The sequence below is a fragment of the Engystomops pustulosus genome, chromosome 1 (genome assembly GCF_040894005.1).
Source record: "Engystomops pustulosus chromosome 1, aEngPut4.maternal, whole genome shotgun sequence".
Taxonomy (NCBI): domain Eukaryota; kingdom Metazoa; phylum Chordata; class Amphibia; order Anura; family Leptodactylidae; genus Engystomops; species Engystomops pustulosus.
The window spans coordinates 70,148,925-70,165,355 of NC_092411.1; the positions used below are offsets into that span (position 1 = coordinate 70,148,925).

Genomic DNA, 16,431 nt, shown 5'->3' on the forward strand with positions numbered 1-16,431 from the left:
TTAGTCTTATATTATCTAGCAGGTCAGCTTAAGTACCTATCCCCTGGCCCCCCCCCCCCCACTCCCCCCACTCCCGGAGTGTACATTAGCTGAATATTTAGACATTAAATGTCTCTGGTCTATATTACATGATGGAACAGGGCGCATGAAAGAATTGCTACCGATACATAAAGTAGCCAGAGTGGTATGGAAGGAAGCGAAATCTCTTTGCCCTTTTAATGAGATTCCCGTGGAAACCCCTCTGTGGTACAATAACGGTTTGCCCCAATTACAACTACCTGATGCTGATATGTGGCACACCTTAGGCCTGCGTACGATAGGAGATCTTTTTAGAGAGAATGTATTTGTATCATATACCCAACTGGAGTCCCAATTCCAGCTACAGCGCTCACATTTCTACAAATTCCTTCAACTGAGACACCCTTTTCAATCCCAGTTCTCAGAGCCCAGACCAGCTGTATCGTCATACCCCCTGTTAGGGATTGTGAAATCTCAGGGCCCTGGAGGAATAATATCCACAATCTATTCCTTCTTTATTAATGCTAAGGTACACGGAACACCCCTAAAAGCTATAGCCTCTTGGTCTGCACTTATTCCTGAAGTAGATGAGGAAATAGTGTCAGAAAAGTTGGAGTCACACCTGTACGTATCCCCATCCGTGAACAACAAATTGATTCAATTTTATATTGTCCACCAAAGCTATCTGACGCCCCTTCGCTGATATAAAATGGGGAGGCTAATGTCTCCGTCATGTCTAAGGCTATATTCACACTGCCGTTGCCCGCCCGTACCGTACCGTAGCGGGCAACGGCAGTGTACGGGGAGAGGAGGAGGAGGTGAGCGCAGCTCACCCCCGCCCCTCTCCATAGCAACCTATGGCGCACGGCGCCGTATTACGGGGAAAGATAGGACAGGTCCTATCTTTCTCCCGGGTACGGAACGGTACGGTGCCGCACGTGTGCGGCACCGTACCGCTCCCGTAGGGTGCCGTGCGCCCATAGGAGTGTATGGGGGACGTATATCGGCCGTATATACGTCGGCCGTATATACGTCCCCCATACGTTCATGTGAATGTAGCCTAAGATGCTCTCAGGCAGATTTTTGGCATATGATCTGGACATGTAGCTATATTTCATCGTTTTGGACAGATGTTGTCGAAACTCTTTCTAAGGTGCTTTGTAAACCACTGCCTTTCACCCCATTAATATGCCTAACTGTATCTCACTATCTTTAACATGATCTAATTAGGCTGACAGTCAATCCATCCTAGCTCCTTCCTCCCACCAGGCAACATAATTACCAACATCCCGATACATCTTTAACATGATTTAATAAGGCTGACATTCAATCCATCCTCTCTCCCTCTCCCAGTTCCTTTCTCCCACCAAGCGACATAATTACCAACATCCCGATACATCTTTCTAGCCTCCTGTCATCACAACCGAGTCCCGCTATCCACGCAGGCGCAGATCGCCTGCAAAGTTCCGCTATCCACGCAGGCGCATATCGCTGCATAGATTCGCATGAACCGCGCATGCGCACCTTCCTCTCCACTACTATAAAAAACCCCGCCCGTCACCGGCAGCGATCATTCTCTCAGCTGCTGCCGGCCGGGATAGACTGGATACTGAGTAAGTCTCTTACCACAAGCTCCCCCAACGCTGTGCCCCTTTCCACAATGCTTATTTAACACATCTATCCAACACCTTTAGTTTTACAGGTACCTTTTGTTATTGGTCACCCCACGCTCAGTTGCCTTTTTCCCTACCCTCCAGCATAAGAGGTCAGTCATTTAGTAATTCAATGCAATAACTCGCTCACCTCACCAATCGCATCCACAACATCTTCCTAACATATGTTACCCTCCTTTTCCCCTCCCACCAGCAATCAAACCAAAGTACAGAGAGGTCAGTCCCATTTTTACATACTTTTTTTGATATATATATATTCATACATCTATTAAGTCTACATTTTATATATATTTTTTTTAAAAATGTCTCCTTAAAATTTGTATACCAATCTGTATGAAGTGACTTATTTAGATTGTCTGTGTATGAATCACGAATTTATTTGCTTGAACTACACCAATTCAGTACTGGTCATATGTACACCTACAACTGATGTCTTTTATCGTTTTTTATCTTTTTATGTACTGATTAACATTCTTTTTATGTACTGATTAATATTTTTATGTACTGATTAATATTCTCATATATTTATTATCTATTATTGTTAATAACATTTTAACAGTAACGACTCTAGTTACGATTCACGACTTTTACATGTTTCAGAACCATCGGACCTGAAGAAGGGGCCAATCCCGCCCCGAAACGCGTTGTCCACTTTCTCATATATATTTTATATTGATACTTTGTACTCAGAATCTATGATGTATTAAATATTGTTCATTGAAAAATTTAAATCTGTCTGCAGACCAATTGCTATTCACCTGCACCACGAAGGTCCACAAAAATACTATACAACGAGCAGCGCGACCAATTTACTGGTTTTAAAATCCAAAAACTCCCAATATGCCTATTCGGCATCCTGGATGAGGAAACTTGGTCTCACTACGAGCAAATTGTAATCAGGGAAACCTGTTTCATGGCTAGAAAAGCTATTGCTCCTACGCTGGATGGGAGATAGACCTCCCTCTTGCACACAATGGAAGAAACTGGTTAACCAAATTATGCATATTTTTCAATAAACAGTTTAAAAAAATATATATATTTCAACGTAGGGTAGTTACTTTCTATTAGCTTTCTTTTATTAATATTGGAGAAAAGACAATCTTCTGCGCCATTATTTCTACTAATAATAAGGGGGAACAGATGTTGCAGAATGCAGCAGTGAGCTAAGATGGGATAATGCCGAATAAAGAGGACTGTGGGTGTCATGCCAGCCGGCACCCATATCCCTCCTACACAATCTGCACCCATGTGATCATCCAGCCCAACAGCCGCTTCCTAACGTGAGGCCACATACTTCCCAGTGTGAACCCCCCTCAATAACTCCAGAGCTTCCGCAGCGTCCACCTCACTTCTTTACAGGTCACTCTCCTGCAGCCTCTTCTGTCCTGTGACTTCCTCCTAAACAGCAGTCTGGTCACGTGGTGGTGACGTCACCGCAGGTCCTAGCGCATACCCACGTGTGAGGCCGGGAGACAGGAAGATGGAGAACGTTTCAGAGGAGACGTGGGACTCGTTACCGCAGAAGCTGAACAAGCAGATCCGCCAGACACTGAGAGAGCTGCACTTCTCTCACATGACGCCGGTGCAGGTATTATCCTCTCTCTCTCTTCTCTGCGGGGAAGAGGAAAGATTTATTTACAATCCTGCTTGTGATAACGATGGGAAGAGTAAAGGAAGAGAATATACATTTGGCTTCTTCTTTTTTTTTTTTTATTATACTTTGTACCCCAGTACCCACATACAGGCCGTGCCCTCTGTGTGCTGCCCTGGCAGACTGGATCTAGAAATGCTGCGGTGCCAGTGTCCCCCCTAAGAAATAGCAGCAGAAACTCTGCCACTATTAAATAACATTGGCACACTCACAATTTATCAGTACTACCAAAATAATCCACAGAACTGCCAGCAGAACCAGCATGGTGGCGGCTTTATAAACACTGCCACTGATTAACACCACCAGCAAAGGGGCACATATAGGCACTGCCAGCACAATGCACAGTCACTACTAAATAACCCCACATAAGAACTTACTGCACCAGCACAGTGCCCCATGTAAGCACATCCACAAAGGTGGGCAACATTGTCGCTGATAAACATTACTTGGAAAATGTGCCACATGGGTACCGCCATCATAAAAGCCCACTAATAAACAGTGCCAGCACAGTGCCCCATGTAAGCACATCCACAAAGGTGGGCAACATTGCCACTGATAAACATTACTAGCAAAGTGTGCCACATGGTACTACCGACAGAAAGCCCACTAATAAACAGTGCTAGCACAGTGCCCCATGTAAGCACATCCACAAAGGTGGGCAACTTTGTCGCTGATAAACATTATTGGCAAAGTGTCCCACATGGTACTGCCAACAGAAAGCCCACTAATAAACAGTGCCAGCACAGTGCCCCATGTAAACACATCCACAAAGGGGGGCAACATTGCCACTGATAAACATTACTGCCAAAATGTGCCACATGGGTACTGCCAGCAGAAAGCCCACTAATAAACAGTGCTAGCACAGTGCCCCACGTAAACACATCCACAAATGTGGGCAACATTGCCACTGATATACATTACTGGCAAAGTATGCCACACTGGTACTGCCAGCAGAAAGCCCACTAATAAACCGTGCCTGCACAGTGCCCCATGTAAGCACATCCACAAAGGTGGGCAACATTGCCGCTGATAAACATTACTGGCAAAGTGTGCCACATGGGTACTGCCAGCAGAAAGCCCACTAATAAACAGTGCCTGCACAGTGCCCCATGTAAGCACATCCACAAAGGTGTCCTCTAACAGATAGTATTATAACGGTGGGCAACATAAACATTGCCGCTGATAAACGTTATTCAGTTTTGTGTAACTTTTCAGCTTGCTTATGACTTTTGTCAAAATATAGAGCACAAGTGGGAGGAGATAATGTAATGTATTCTGGCAGCAGGGGATAATATGCCATTTTCTACTGTAGTCTTTTTCATAAAACTTTTTTAGCACTGATTAGCAGATTGTAACCTGGTCCTATTTCCCTTGCAGGCGGCAACAATCCCATTATTTATGAGCAATAAAGATATTGCTGCAGAAGCTGTAAGTACCACATTATGTTGTTGTACCCTCAATTGTCCTCAATTTATACATCTAATTAAAGTCTCTTAGGCCTTGTTCTGTGGTGCCTGGTCATACAGTTTCATAGTTTGGCCTTGAGTCACATAGTTAATATATTCCTCTATATAGCAGAACACAATAAAACTGCACTTGCAGTCCAATACCAAAAAGAGCAACTGTTTCAGTCTATTCACAAAATGTGAACATAGCCTTACAGTGGAAGAGTTACCGGTTCCAGTTGATAATATGTTAAACTGGGTTGTTTGTTTGGTCACAGATAACTGGAAGTGGGAAAACGCTGGCCTTTGTGATCCCATTATTAGAAATATTATTAAGAAGAGAAGGTAAACTGAAGAAGCATCAGGTAATATTATTTTTCAAGTTTTGTGATTTTTTTTTTTTTTTCAAAACCGCCCATGTTGGGATTTTCACTTAGAAGAAGGGTCAGGAACATTTGTTGGCCTGAATCAGGGGCGCACCAGCCATGAGGCGAGTTGAGACTTTCGCCTCAGGGCGGCACGCCTCCTGCTGGTGGAGGGGCGGCATTTTGCAGGCTGCTCGGCTACTACTTACAATAGTAGTTGCATCATTCAGACGCAAGTACCATTGCTGACAGCGCCGCGCAGGACGTCCTGTGCGGCGCTGCTTTCACATAGGAAGCGCTTACTAGCGCTTCCTGTGTCACTAGTGCACAAGCAGCCTGGAGGAGGAGCGGGAGCGCCACATTCAAACATGTGGCTGGTTTCCCTGGTGCAGCCCGGGCAGAGCTGACAGGAGAAGCCCCGCCCACCAGCCCGGGCCTCCTGCACAGAGGAGACAGCTCCATCCACTGCCATGATGTTTCCCCTGCCTGACCTGGACCAGCTGCTGTATACCAGGTAAGTGACATGTGTATATGTGTGTGTCTTCCCTGTGTATATACATGTGTGTGTGTCTTCCCTGTGTATATACATGTGTGTGTGTCTTCCCTGTGTATATACATGTGTGTGTGTCTTCCCTGTGTATATACATGTGTGTGTGTCTTGTCATGTGTATATATGTGTGTGTGTCCCCTGTTTATATGTGTTTTGTCATGTGTATATGTGTGTAAAACATGTCATGTGTGTGTATATAGAGGTATACCATGTAATAGCTGTATATATAGGTGTAATGTGTGTGTGTATATAGAGGTATACCATGTAATAGCTGTATATATATACGCACACACATATATATAGGTGTCATCCGTGTATATATATATATATATACATATATACACGCACACACATATATATATAGGTGTCATCCGTGTATATATAGAGGCATGACATGAAATAGCTCTATATATGTATATATATATGTATATATATATATATATGTGTGTGTGTGTGTATATATAGAGGTATGGCTTGTAATAGCTGTATATATAGGTGTAATGCATTATATATGTGTGTATATAGCGGTATAACATGTAATAGGTGTGTATATATAGGTGCCATGTATGTGTATATGCAGGTATACCATGTAAAGGGTGTAGATATAGGTGTAATGCGTGTATACTGTATATACAGGTATAACATGAAATAGGTTTATATATATATATATATATATGTGTGTGTGTGAAATTTGTGATGTGTGTGATATATATGTATACAGTGATTGCTTGCTTTGGGGGGAGCTGTATACAGTCATTGCTGGCTTGGGGGGTATACTACTGTTCCCTGTCTGGACTACATTCAATGGGGGCCCTGGCTGTATATGTTTTCTACTTCATGGCTGTACACTGTATCTATCTTGCACTACATGGTGATATGCTGTATGCATTTTATACTACATGGCAGTACTCTGTATGTATTTTGCATTGATTTATTTTCACACCAAACCAATATGATGGATCTGGTCCTGACACTCCCTTATATATTACATAAATGGCGGTGGGGGGGGGGGCGTCTCTCTATGGCTCGCCTCAGGTAGCAGACAGGCTTGGTACACCCCTGGCCTGAATAATTTATTATAATTTGCCCAAAAATTGCTGTATATTGCAGCTCAGAACCTAGTTGGCCTATATTGAGTTTCTGGCTAAGGAGATGCAGATAATTCACAGGCAAATGCTTCTTTCTGAATTAGATTCATCTTTATTGGAATGTAGAGGAATTGGTGGAGAGAATCCAGAAGCTTTGCAGTCGGTGTGATTTCAAAGCCACCCATTTACAGGCCGAAGAATATTTCAAGAAAATCCCTATCAACAGCAGATTTCTCCTCTTTCAATGAGAGTAGAAGGTTTCTTATATGATGTGCAGCTGAATCCAGCGGATTTTAGATTCCATGTACTATTTAGCCTAATTGTTTATCTTCTCTTTTACCATAGGTTGGTGCTATTATTATCACTCCTACTCGGGAACTTGCAATACAGATTGATGAGGTGCTTTCATGCTTTACAAAACATTTCCCCCAGTTCTGGTAAGTTCTCATTAGTCTTACCCTCAAGGCGCTTTCACTGTAAATAAACTTTTCATCTTAACCTCTTAACCCCTTATCACCGACACTAGTTTTCAGCTTAATGACCAGACTTGATTTTTCAAATCTGCCCTGTCTCACGATAATTGGTTATAACTTCGGAATGCTTTAACATATCCCGGTGATTTTGAGACTGTTTTCTCGTGACACATTGTACTTCATGTTAGTTACAACATTTAAGTGAAAATTTGGCAAAAGTTTGTAAAAATTCTTCATTTTCCAAGTTTGAAATGTTCTGCTTTCCAGACAGGAAGTAAAACTACCCAAAAAGCTTGATAATTAACATTTATGGAATGTCTGCTTTATGCTGAGATGATATTTTATGCGTCCTCTCACTTTTCTAGGATGTTATGAGGCGCAGAACTTTAGGTGCCATTTTTCTCATTTTCATGAAAATTGCCAAAACTCACATTTTAAGGGACAACTCAGCTTTCAAGTGATTTTGAGAGGCCTAAATAATAGTAAAACCCCATAAATTACCCCACTATAGAAACGTGACCCCTCAATGTATGTAAAACAACTTCTATTAAGTCTATTAACCCTTTAAGCGTTTCACATGGGTTAAATCAATATGGACCTGCGATTTAGAAACTTTCGAATTTTTTTGGAAAATACATTCATTTAGGCCAAAACTGACAGTTTCAGAATAAATTAAATGATGAAACGCACTGCAACATTTGATGCCCAATTCCTCCCGAGTGTAGCGATACCCCATATGTGGTGGTAAACTGCTGTATGGGCGCACGGCCGGGCATAGAATGAATGGAGGCGCCATTCACAGCAGATTTGTATTGTCACATTGCACAACGTATAAATTTTAATTTTTTTTGGTAATGCAAACATTTGAGGGCTTATTATTTACGGGATGATATACAATGTATATATAATTCATTTTGGGGGGTCTTAAGCTTATTCATGAGATTTTATTAACTATTTCAAGGGGGACACAAACAAAATCATCAATTTTTATTTTGGATTTTTAGCATTTTTTTCCCCCGCTCACCGTAATGTAAAAATAATATTTTATCTTTATTCTCTGGTTCACTACGATTGCGGTGTGAGCCCTCTTCAAAGCTCGCTGACGGATATATCCGTCAGTGAGCGTGAAGGCGTTAACTAAAATTTCTTTGAATTGCATCTCCTCTCTCCCAAGACTTGCTGTTACTTGTGGCCCATGTAGCATCTGCAGATGTCCATAGGAAGTGACTGCCCCCATTGCAAAGATGGGCAGAAATAGGACCTGATATGCGGGCAGTCGGCCTCACTGCACTGTGAACATTCCCAATAGGACGCTATGGGGCCGTGAGGTAGATATGCAGATGGCTAACAGCATTTAAAAAACGTTTTCTGCATGAGCCGTTTCTTTAAACTTCGTTGAACAACTGGTGCAGAGAGTAGATGACTTTTGTATTGCCTCCTGTAGAAGTATCAGGAAGAGAAGCTGCAGCTACCCAATGACAGATTTTAATAGCTTGATACCCGTGTAAGTTACCTACTTTTCTATATTTTCCATTTGTGTTTAATTTTAGTCAGATCCTCCTTATTGGTGGAAGTAATCCTGTTGAAGATGTGAAGAAATTTAAAGAACATGGGTAAGTGACAATAGGTATTGTGAAGATGAAGTGAACCAAATATCTTAAACATAACATATGCTAAGTAAACATAAGGAGTTATCTGGGTTTTTTTCTTTATTTGTACAGCACTATTCATATATAATATTAATATATTTTCAGTGGAAATATTATTGTGGCTACTCCAGGAAGGTTGGAAGATATGTTTCGGAGACAGGCAGACGGACTGGATTTGATCGGTGCTGTGAAGACCCTTGATGTTCTAATTTTAGATGAAGCAGATCGACTTCTGGATCTGGGGTTTGAAGCAAGGTGCTATATTAAACTTACCCATTCTACAGGGCTCATTTTCAATGTTTAAAACTTAACACTTTTTCAATTTTAGTATCAATACCATATTAGGTTATCTGCCGAAACAAAGGCGAACTGGCCTATTCTCTGCCACCCAAACTCAGGAAGTGGAGAATCTGCTGCGAGCTGGACTTAGGAATCCTGTGCGTATCACAGTGAAGGAGAAAGGAGTGGCAGCCACTAGCACCCAGAAAACCCCAACAAGGCTTCAGAATTATTATCTGGTAAGCTTGTGATCATACATGACTGAATATATCAGGAGATTATTGTGAAAAATAATGCTTCCTCACGTATGGGAATGCAATTTTAGGGTTCATTCAGACAGCTACAATTGTGGCTGTGATTTGGCTGCACAAATTGCAGCCAGACCATGGTCACTAAATTAGTCTATGGCTCCCGGTCACTGTGCGGTGGGCACACGTTGTCTTACTGCAGCGTGACTGAGTTGGGTGGAGGCTCAACTGCCTTTTGAAGGTAGGAGGAGTAAAGACTAATCACCCATCCCACCTCTTCCTCCTGGCCCTGTGCTCGTCCAGGTGAGCTCATGGCCGTCTGAATCCACCCTTAGTGTATTGTTTTAAACCTTAAATAGCAGTTTTAGGCATCTGTACACAAAGATTGTTTTTAGATGAGTACTAGCCATTGTTTCAGTCATTCCTATGGGTTCATAAACATGGCCGTGGTTTCTCTGGCACTGTGTGTGAACTAACTGCCTGGGCTGTAAATTCTAGAGCAAGGCCTATTCCTTCCTGAGTTTCCGGAAGCTTCTTAAAAGTGCTCTAAATCTAAGAATGTGTATCCTCTGTCTATTCCTGTGTCTGATTTGTGCAATTAAGTTAATAGTGGGCCCAAAACCTTCAATTATTTTTGGGGGGTCCCACATTCATTATTACCTATTTTTCTTTAGATAGATGATGAAAGTTCTTGGTAGCAAAAACTTTCTAATTAAACTCCAAAGAGAAAACCCGGGCTCTGGTTTAAATTCCATTCCAGCCATGGAAGACTCACACCCATCAGATGTTTCTGATCATATTCTGTACATATGCAAAAACTACTTATATTGGGGATACCCTATTTCTTATCCACCAGACAATTTGAAATATGGAAATCTTTTTCTCTGAATATTTGCTTTAAACAGGTTTGCAAACCTGATGAAAAGTTCAACTACCTTGTGAGTTTCCTGCGTCAGAAGAAAAAAGAGAAGCACCTTGTGTTTTTCAGGTAATAGGGGATTGGAAACGTTTTGATGGGGGTTCTGCTTTGTTCTCCTGTCATTACATTGTCATTTATCTGTGCAGTACATGTGCTTGTGTGGAGTACTATGGCAAGGCATTAGAAACTTTTGTGAAGAACGTGAAAGTAATGAGCATTCATGGGAAAATGAAACACAAACGTAACAGGATTTTCACAGAATTTAGGAAGCTTGAAAGGTGAGAATTTGTAAGCTACATAAATATATTTAGCTGTAGCATCTTACTGAGTTTTCTTTCATATTTTTTTATTAGTATGTTGGTTTTGCATAATGTCAAATTTATATTTCCTATAGTGGCATTTTGGTTTGTACTGATGTGATGGCAAGAGGTATTGATATACCAGAAGTTAACTGGGTTTTGCAGTATGACCCTCCTAGCAATGCCAGGTAAGCAGTCTTCAAGTATGTGAACAATTTTTACTACTGTGCCCTCTCCATACAATGCAGGTGCTGCATTATATGACACCTGCCGTTAACAGTCGTAGTTGGCGATGGCACCAATTTTGGTACTTGCCTCCTCTGGCATGCGGCCTGAAGATTGGTAGTCACCACCGGCATCTGTTTACAAACAGAGAGAGCAGGGGAAATTAACCCCTTAACGCTCTGCGCCGTAGCTCTACGGCGCAGAGGTATAAGGGATGTATGAAGAGGGCTCACGGGCTGAGTCCTCTTCATACAGAGGTGGGGGTTTTTGCATTTTGCACAAAACCCCCACCGCTAATAACCGCGGTCGGTGCTTGCACCAATCGCGGCTATTAACCCTCTAAACGCCGCCCGCAAAGTCGCGGGCGGCGTTTAAAAGACGGCGGCGCGCGGGCGCCGCCATCTTTTTTTCGATCGCCACGCCCCCGAACGTCATCGGGGGGCGGCGATCGGTTACCATGGTAGCCTCGGGTCTTCTCTTGACACGAGGCTACATGGTTTATGCAGGTTCGTTACAATGAGCCAGTGGCTCATTGTAATGTAAGACCTGCAAAAACGCCATATATTGCAATACTGTAGTATTGCAGTATATGGTAGGAGCGATCTGATCATCTAGGGTTAATGTACCCTAGATGGTCTAAAAAATAGTGAAAAAAAAAAGAAAAAAAAAAGTTTAAAAAATAAATAAAATATTAAAAGTTCAAATCGCCCCCCTTTCCCTAGAACGGATATAAAACATAACAAACAGTAAAAATCACAGACATATTAGGTATCGCCGCGTCCCAAAATGCCCGATCTATCAAAATATTAAAACGGTTACGGCCGGCGGTGACCTCCGAGGCAGGAAATGGCGCCCAAATGTCCAAAATGTGACTTTTACACCTTTTTACATAACATAAAAAATGAAATAAAAAATGATCAAAATGTCGCACAGACCTCAAAATGGTAGCAATGAAAACGTCGCCTCATTTCGCAAAAAATGACCCCTCACACATTTCCGTGCGCCAAAGTATGAAAAAGTTATTAGCGTCAGAAGATGGCAAAAAATTTTTTTTCTTTTTTGTACACATTCGTTTAATTTTTGAAAATGTATTAAAACACAATAAAACCTATATAAATTTGGTATCACCGCGATCGCACCGAACCAAAGAATAAAGTAGGCGTGTTATTTGGAGCGAAGAGTGAAAGTCGTAAAAACTGAGCCCACAAGAACGTGACGCACGTGCGGTTTTTTTTCAATTTTTCCACATTTGGAATTTTTTTTCAGCTTCGCAGTACACGGCATGTTAAAATAAATAACATTACGGGAAAGTAAAATTTGTTACGCACAAAATAAGCCCTCACACAGCTCTGTACACGTAAAAATGAAAAAGTTATGGATTTTTGAAGTTGGAGAGCGAGAAATTAGCCGAAAAACCCTCCGTCCTTAAAGGAAACCTACCACTTCTGATGGTAGGTAGGAGATGTAAACACCGGGCACCAGCTCAGGGTGAGCTGGTGCCGGAGCTTACCTTAGCGAGTGTTTTAAACCGCTATATCGCGGTTTAAACACATTTTGATTTACCTCTCCGAGGTAGCTTCGGCGCTGCGCGCGGCCATGCGCGCGTGACGCCTCCGGCACTCCGTATGGAGGCGCGCGCACGGCCGCGCGCAGCGCCGAAGCTACCTCGGAGAGGTAAATCAAAATGTGTTTAAACCGCGATATAGCGGTTTAAAACACTCGCTAAGGTAAGCTCCGGCACCAGCTCACCCTGAGCTGGTGCCCGGTGTTTACATCTCCTACCTACCATCAGAAGTGGTAGGTTTCCTTTAAGGGGTTAATTTCCTGACAACCACTTAAACCAGTTAAAGGCTACGGTCAAATACATCCATGTCATACACACGTTGGTGCAGAACAATGCTTGATCCATGTATACCCTTTGTAGACAACAAAATATACCATTCCTGTGTCTTACATTTTGCATATTGAATTCTCACCACACATGGGATAATAATACATTGTCCCTCACTGTTCAGAATATTCAGCCACCTTTTAACAGTATCCATTTTTCTTCCAGTGCTTTTGTTCATCGGTGCGGACGTACTGCAAGAATTGGCAATCAAGGAAATGCACTTGTATTTTTGCTTCCTATGGAAGAATCCTACGTCAATTTTCTTTCAATAAACCAAAAGGTGATCATTTATTTTATACTTCATAATATATTTTTCCCTACAACACAACTCTTCATACAGTTTCCTACATGCAACTTTCCACATCATATACAACCATTGTGTAATGCTTAGTTTCCAAACCTACATCTACTGATAAAATACTCTGTTAGCCCTATGGTTGCATGTTTTTCTTATTTACTGAGAGTTCTAGAATATGGTTTTTAAAAAGATTTATAGGACTTCTTATAGAGTATTGGTCATCTTAGTAATATCAAAAAATAATCACAAGGATACCATAGATACCATATTTTTCAGGCTATTAAAAAAGGAAAATCTATTTTTCACACAAATTCAAACTCCTGGTTGTCACACAAACATCTCTGCAATAGCCCACACACGAATAACATCCACACACAGCTCTGCTATATTAAGCTAAGTTATCGATTCACCTGGTCTCCATTACAGCTGGCAGTGCAGAAACCTCAAGACGCAAGCACTTAGACTTTTTCCTGCTAAAAAAGTTTATCATGTAGTCGAAAAATATGTCCTGTAATGTAGTGTAGTTTAGCAGTGTGGTTTAAAAAAAAACATAATGCACATAGGGCTGTAAGTAAAACAGTATAATGTGGCATAATCTGACAATTGACATTGTCAGATACTTTTGCTGTTGATAGTAACTTATTTTTTTAATCTCTTTATCAATAGTGCCCTTTGCAAGAAATGGACGACTTCAAATGTACAGTGGATCATCTGCCAAAATTGCAAACTATGGCTAAAAGTGATCGGGCAATGTTTGAAAGAGGCATGAAAGCTTTTGTGTCCTATGTACAGGCTTACTCCAAACATGAATGCAACCTTATTTTCAGAGTCAAAGGTGGGTATACTTCTGTGAGCATTATTTGCCCTTCCTTAAGCGATGCTTGGAATTACCTAAAGAGGTCTTTGCATAGATAGTGGTACATTTTACAATGATAGAAGTAATTCCCCTTCACAGTTTGAAATTCTCTCAGAACTAGTGACCATTTTTTTAATATATAATTTTTTTATATTTTTGTAGATTTGGACTTTTGTGCTCTCGCCCGTGGCTTTGCTTTGCTTAAAATGCCCAGGATGCCAGAATTAAGAGGAAAAGATTTTTCAGACTTTGTTCCCATGCCCATCGATACAGACTCTATTCCTTACAAAGATAAAAACAGAGAAAAACAAAGACAGAAGATGTTGCTAGAGAGAAAACAGAAACAGGATGGAGAAAGTAGAAAAAACTTTGCAAAGAATAAGTCCTGGTCAAAGCAGAAAGTCAAGAAAGAAAAGAAGAAAAAGATGGCTCTGAAAAGAAAGCATGAAGAGGTAAAACTAAATCAACTACCAATTATTTTATGGGTCCACAATATGGGGGAAATTTATCAGAAGTGTGAGAGCTGCACTGTTCTAGTTGGTCATGGCAAATAGAGCAATTCTGCTCTTAGACACTTCTGATCTCCCCTTTGTGCTTAATGACTTAATTAGTATAATCACTGAGGTGAGATTTCAGTGACAGTAGCTCAATGGACACAAGTCTTTACATTGTAGAGGAAATTTTGCTGTGTCCAGCAGGTCTTGCTTTACAAAGTAGTTCTGCTAGCACTTTAGTACCCATTTAAAAGTATTTTCAACTTTGTATAAATTAGTATCAATGAGTAAAATCTGAAGCTTATAACTTGGCTCTGTGATCCCTGATGCTAGATTCCACTTCCTGCTCTGAGCAACTGCTCAGCCATTGATTTGCATTCCCAGCCATGTCCTGATGTGTTAGCAAAGTTAAAGGGTTTTTTTCCTGATTGTTGAAGGTCCAACAGTTTGGCCCCATCTGCTAATGAGTGCAGCAGCAGGATAGTGGGAGATAGCCGTGCACCGTGCCTGGGTAGTTCCATCCTACATAATGAGTCCGACCCTCACCAATCACCTAGTTATTCCGATCTTGTGGATAGGGAATAACTTATATACTTGGAATTACCCTTTTATGTCTGGTTTGGAACAGGGACTATAGTTGATTTCTCAATATGGCTGAAAAGGGTATATAAACTTAAGAACTCATTTTATAATTTAGTAATACTGTATATTTATGTTTTATAAAATCAGGGAGATTAATACTGCTGGAAATTCTCCAGTCATTATGTATTCTGAAGAATACCTGATCTGGGAAAGGCTGGATGGCTATAAGGAGTATTTGCAAAGCAATTTGAAAGCAATTCTCTTTATGTGATCAGAAGTCCTATAATATGGTTAGGTGTAGATGGTAACTTTTCCAATATATAATTTAGGGCTCCGACATTGATGATGAAGATCTGAATGAACTTCTCCATGATACCCGTCTGTTGAAAAAGCTGAAAAAGGGTAAAATCACGGAGGAAGAATTTGAAAAGCGTCTGACAACAGCTGGAAGATCTGAAGGTGGATCAGATGCATCAGAGTGATCATGACAGATCTGACTCGTTTAAAAAAAAAAAACCTTTACCCCAATACACGAAAATATTTCTGATGGAACACTGGTTAAACAGTATGCAAAAGAATCAGCAATTCCCCCCTCCAAAAAAGAAAGACATGTTCTCTGATTTTGTTCCAAAACTGCAAAGTCCAGCTACTAACGAGACTGTACACAAAGGTTTGGTTACACAGCTATCTATGGCCAATACCTATATGGTCAAAAGAGCTGACTGATTCACTTTGTTTTTAGATATTTGTTCTAACCTTGGCTAAAATCACATTTTTATGCAATATTTTGTAATACAAGCTGGAAAAAGTCCAGGTATTCCTCAGATGTAATGTTTTCCCATTTTACCAAGACAAGCTTAACAGGATGTAAATAAGACTGTGCAACTATAACCCTGAGGATTTTTCTTCAAGTGGAAATCGCTAATATTTGTACATGTACAGAATATTCAAATCTAATAAATTCCACACAGTTATTTTACTTGGCTCACATTTGAAGTGAGATCTTGTGGAAATCTTTAATGCAATAGCAGCTTCTTGCAAAAGCACATTGAAAATACAAACGAAAATACAAATCCAGCTCACCAGTCGTATGGTCTGCTTCCAGCGCACGGACACAAGGAAATCCCCCACAGACTCAGGGCAACGGCAAATTTGAAGAAAGACCAGCGCTTCAGGAAACAGTTGTGGTGTAAAAATACAAAAATTTTCTTTATTCGATCCTCTTTAAAACCATGGTATCCATGACTAAGCTCACCTGAGCGAAACGCGTTGGACCTACCCCGTGTATCCTTTGTTTGTGCACACTGCCGTGACTTATGTTTTTAAAGAGGATCGAATAAAGAAAATTTTCGTATTTTTACACCACAACTGTTTCCTGAAGCGCTGGTCTTTCTTCAAAATAGCAGCTTCTTATATACAACGAGCCTC

General features: G+C 41.1%; 1 protein-coding gene across 1 annotated transcript; it reads left to right on the forward strand.

Annotated features, from left to right (window-relative positions):
• Window positions 1-3,042: 3,042 nt before the first annotated feature.
• DDX55 (DEAD-box helicase 55) lies at window positions 3,043-15,982 on the forward strand. The gene is made up of 14 exons (XM_072144316.1): window positions 3,043-3,279; window positions 4,720-4,770; window positions 5,066-5,152; window positions 7,136-7,227; window positions 8,814-8,876; window positions 9,018-9,167; window positions 9,241-9,430; window positions 10,345-10,427; window positions 10,505-10,636; window positions 10,753-10,845; window positions 12,939-13,053; window positions 13,738-13,906; window positions 14,090-14,379; window positions 15,333-15,982. The coding sequence occupies exons 1-14, from the start codon at window positions 3,172-3,174 to the stop codon at window positions 15,483-15,485; spliced, it is 1,776 nt and encodes a 591-aa protein (XP_072000417.1). The 5' UTR covers window positions 3,043-3,171; the 3' UTR covers window positions 15,486-15,982.
• Window positions 15,983-16,431: the final 449 nt, after the last annotated feature.